General features: G+C 33.1%; 1 protein-coding gene across 2 annotated transcripts; it reads left to right on the top strand.

Moving 5' to 3' along the window:
* Positions 1-326: 326 nt before the first annotated feature.
* Positions 327-4,105, top strand: LOC127711692 (uncharacterized). 2 transcript variants are annotated; one of them, XM_052217803.1, is made up of 2 exons: positions 327-407; positions 1,902-4,105. In XM_052217803.1, the coding sequence occupies exon 2, from the start codon at positions 1,903-1,905 to the stop codon at positions 3,598-3,600; it is 1,698 nt and encodes a 565-aa protein (XP_052073763.1). In that variant the 5' UTR covers positions 327-407; position 1,902; the 3' UTR covers positions 3,601-4,105. The 2 variants fall into 2 exon arrangements, with proteins under 2 accessions (XP_052073763.1, XP_052073762.1); XM_052217802.1 differs by having other exon boundaries at positions 338-440.
* Positions 4,106-4,440: the final 335 nt, after the last annotated feature.

Here is a 4,440-nt window from a genome sequence, read left to right as displayed (position 1 = left end):
CCTTTACATACACAATTGCATTAACATTGCCATAAAAGAGTGACCAGGAGGATTTTTTCCCCCATTCATTTAATAGAATTCAAATAGCTTTTAAATACCGAATGCTTCTCATAGGTCAATTATATGCAAAATTTACATATCTGCTACCTTGAATTATTTCCGAATATAAATGTAGTAACAACGGTTCAATCTGAGGCTCATATTATTAAAGTACTACATTCAAATTTATTGCACGGGTCTAATACCAAAAAAGACCAAATAATAAATCCGATCAGAAGACAAACGATTTTGTTTATCTGGATTTCCATATACAATTCGTTTCTTTAATCATGTGACTGTGAGGACAATTTGTTGATAGTTCACAGTCCGACCAGATAAGTAACTCAACTTTGAATTTGTCGCACAAGGTAAGACAGCGGAACTAAGTATTATTTCAGGACGTACGTATGACACCAATATATTATTGTTAAACTGTACAATAACGAGTGATATTTATAGTATTCAATCATCAATTGTTTTGGTCTACTTTCTGTTACGCTTCTGTTACATGTAATAGTATGGTACACTGTTTGTGACTATTTCTAACTGTTGATTTATTATTATATAAATGACAATAATAAGAATGCATCTACAACAAATAAACCTGGTTTTTTATAAACACGATACACTAAAGTAAGATTATATATTTTTATGGATTGCCTAGTGTTGTGAATACGGAAGCCCGTTAAGGAAAAATGATAATAAAAAAAAAAGAATAACTCGCTATCATTTTTACCAATATGCCCATTTTTTTTTTTTTAATTCTTATTTTAACAAAACGTGACAACTTATCTAATATTACATGTATACTATTAGGCACTATATGATAACGTTACCTGGTAATTGACTAACGTTGTGTATATGGAGGCCCGTTTTGAATAAAATAATAAAAAAAAGGATTAATTCGCTATCATTTCTAGGCTACCAACAGGACCAATGTATAAGGTTTTTTTAAATTTATTTTAACAAAATGTTACAGCTTATCCAATATAAGGCACTAAATGATTTCGGTACTGGGTGTTCGCTACTCTCCAATGAAAACAAAAATGAAAGATATACCAATTCATAAGCAGTCTCGAATCAAGGATTTTTAAAGGGGTGTAATTCCCGATGATTGGATGTATATCGGCTAGTGGAGCAATTTTTGTTTTTGGGTATATTGGACTCTACTTTCCGTCCAAGCATTTGTCTGTTTACATGAATACGGTTGTCTTTCCTTATATAAAAATAAGGAGATGTGGTATGATTGCCAATGAGACAACTTTCCACCAAAGTTAAACGGAAGTGGATGTAAGCAATTATAGGCAACCGAACGGCCTTCAACAATGAGAAAAACCCATATCGTATGGTCGGCTTTAATAGGCCCCGAAATGAAAGTTATGAAACAATTCAATTGAAAAAACTAATAATGTCAATCTAGAGAACGTCGTAGAAGTAAATTGTTGATTTATACTTTAAATCATACTACTTGAATGTGTATGTATAATTTCACGAAAAAGTCCAACAGTGATACATTTAAACCTTCAAATAAGCTAATATAAACTTACATTTCTAACCAATTTTAAAACAATCGTTCCTGACACTTGAAATTAGATGGGACCGTAGTCCTGGTACAAAATAATATATGACGGAGTGCAACATGTGGATTAGGATATGCTTATCCTTCAGGGACACCTGAGATCATTACTTGATTTTGATAGGGCTCGTTTTGCTAAGTTTTTAGGTTTTTAAGTGTTTTGTAGACAGTTTTCCTTTTTTGCCATGGTGTTATTCTTTTCTCTTTGAATTATGAATGTGAATGTCTTTTCATCCTAATGTACCTAGAGAGATTTATCAAACTCAAAATTTCCATTTTATTTCAGCATGGCAGCCAGTGGAAGGTTGTGTGATATTTGTGAAACCAGGGACATTACAGTATTTGCCACTGACTGGTGTCCAGAATGTGAGCAAAGTCTTTGTGAATCATGCAAATCTCATCATTCTGCCGCCAAACTGAGTAAAACTCATGAAACTATTCCTTTCGAATCTTTTGATAAATTACCTTCTGCTGTAAAAGACATAAAGAATGACTGTCCTGATCACAAATTAAGATTTGAATATTATTGTATTCAGCATGAATTACCCTGCTGTGTTGAATGCATGAAAATAACCCATTCAGAATGCCGACATTTAACTCCAATGCATAAAGTCGTTGAACATTTCAAAACCTCAAATGCTCTTTCAGACTTTGAGCAAACATTATCCGATTTACTCAGCAACTTAAATTCTTTGATTAAAAGCCGATTTGATAATATATCGGTTCTTGCCGACGAGAAAGGTAAATGTTTGAAAGAAATCACAGATACCAAACTAAACGTCATTGCTCAACTTGATACACTTGAAATAAAACTTAAAACCCAAATAGAAGTTTTACACGGAGAACAGTTGCAGGCAATTGAAGAAACGATAAAAAAGTTCGAAGTATTAAAAACAAATGTTGCAAAAATGCAAGAAGAAGCTGATGTTATTAAACAGTATGCATCAGATTTCCAATTGTTTATAGCATGTACAGAATTAGAGAGCACAGTAAAGAGTTTAGAGAAAGATGTACAATTTTTGATGAAAAAAGATTCAGCAAAGCAAATTTCAATATCGTTTTCTCCCAATGTCGAGCTTGCAATCGAAACATTGTTGCCATCCCTTGGTAATGTGAATGTGATCACCAAAGAATCGGACATCAGACTGGTCAACCACAGGGGAAAACAGGCACAACTTCTGGCAATTGGAACGCCTTGTATTGAAAAAATACAACTTAAACCTGTACTTGAAAACGTACAATTACCAAGTGGAAAAGATAACAAGCTTACTATATTGGATAGTTGCTTTCTATCACACGGAAGATTTGCTTTTTCCGATCAACCTAACAAACGCTTAATTTTATTGAAAGAAAACGGTGATCGTGATAGGGACATACAACTATCATTTATGCCAAGTTCTATTGCATATATCACAGATAACGAAACTGCAGTGGGCAAATATAAAACTAACGAGATCAATATAATAAACATGACCACTTCGTCAGTTGATCGATCCTTTGTAGTTAAAAATTATGGTACATGCGCGTTTTCCTTTAGGAAAGGCCAATTTCTTGTAACAGTTCTTCGTGTTGGATTTTGTATAACCGATATTGAAGGAAACATACTTAGTGAAATACCTTATTATCATGACAGTCACTCCGATATTTTGTTTGCAGTGTTACTGAATGACAAAATATATTTTTCACAATTTTCAAAAGATCGGATCGTTTGTTGCGATTTAAAGGGGAATGAAATTCGTGAATTTAAGGACAAGAAATTAAAAGAACCGTTGGGAGTAGTATACAATGACAGAAACGTTTTGTTTATCACAGGATTTCGATCAAAGAATATATATGCTCTATCGAATACTGGAAATGAATTTAAAGAATTGTACTGTAACAACAATCTATCGGCAGCTAGGGCAATTAGCTATGATTCTAGTAACCAACAGTTGTTGCTCTCGACTCAAGGTGGCAACATTTTCTTATTTGACGTCAATTATTAGACAATTACGGCAAATTATTATACATATGTCCGAAAGAAGTTTTCATTCGAATAGTTTATGTAACTACTTTTTATAAAGTTATCTCCGTGATTTCATCCATCAGAAAGTTTGTAACGACTGAAACAATTTTTAAGAGAAGAATTGTAAACAGTATAGCACTCATGTCACTTTATATTTTCTGTGTTTTTGTTAAAATTAAACTGTTAAATTCGACAACTTAATTGGGTAACGAAAGTGATTCTCATGTTTAGTCTGTAGAAGTTTATAGTTGTCATGGTACAATCCAACCTGTAGACAATGTTGGTGCTGATACAAGTATTAAATAGATACAAAGTACATTCTTATTTCACTTTTTCAGCTTATGAAATATACACAATGTATCATTAAACAAAAACGAAATATACAACTCCATCAAGAACAGGAAATTTAGACATTTTTATACGACCGCAGGTAGTATTATTTTATGGTGTTGTCTGCGTCTGCGTCTGAAGACATTTTAGTTCGCAGACAATAACTTAAGTATAAGAACATGGATCTCTATGAAATTCTAGCTCAAGGTTCCATACCAGTAGAGGATGGTTGCGATTGTTTTTCGGGACTATTGTCCTTGCAGTTTTGTAAAAAGGTCAGTTTTACTGGTTCATGGAAAATAAATTGGTTCGCAGACAATAACTTTATTGTAAGTGTATGGATGTGTAAGAAATTTTAGTACAAGGTTCCATACCACAATAGGAGGGATGGGATTGATTTTGGGGGTTATTGTCTGAGCTGTTTTATAATTAAGGGCCAAAAAGGGGCCAAAAACAAATATTTGTCTGGTTTTAAGACAATAACTTGAGT

Source organism: Mytilus californianus, unplaced genomic scaffold (assembly GCF_021869535.1).
Source record: "Mytilus californianus isolate M0D057914Y unplaced genomic scaffold, xbMytCali1.0.p SCAF_8, whole genome shotgun sequence".
Taxonomy (NCBI): domain Eukaryota; kingdom Metazoa; phylum Mollusca; class Bivalvia; order Mytilida; family Mytilidae; genus Mytilus; species Mytilus californianus.
Note: the sequence above shows the minus strand (reverse complement) of the source record. Positions and strands in the feature narration are given on the sequence as shown.

Excerpts from the sequence above, each read along its gene's own strand:
- LOC127711692 (XM_052217803.1), top strand. The coding sequence starts at position 1,903 with ATGGCAGCCAGTGGAAGGTTGTGTGATATTTGTGAAACCAGGGACATT.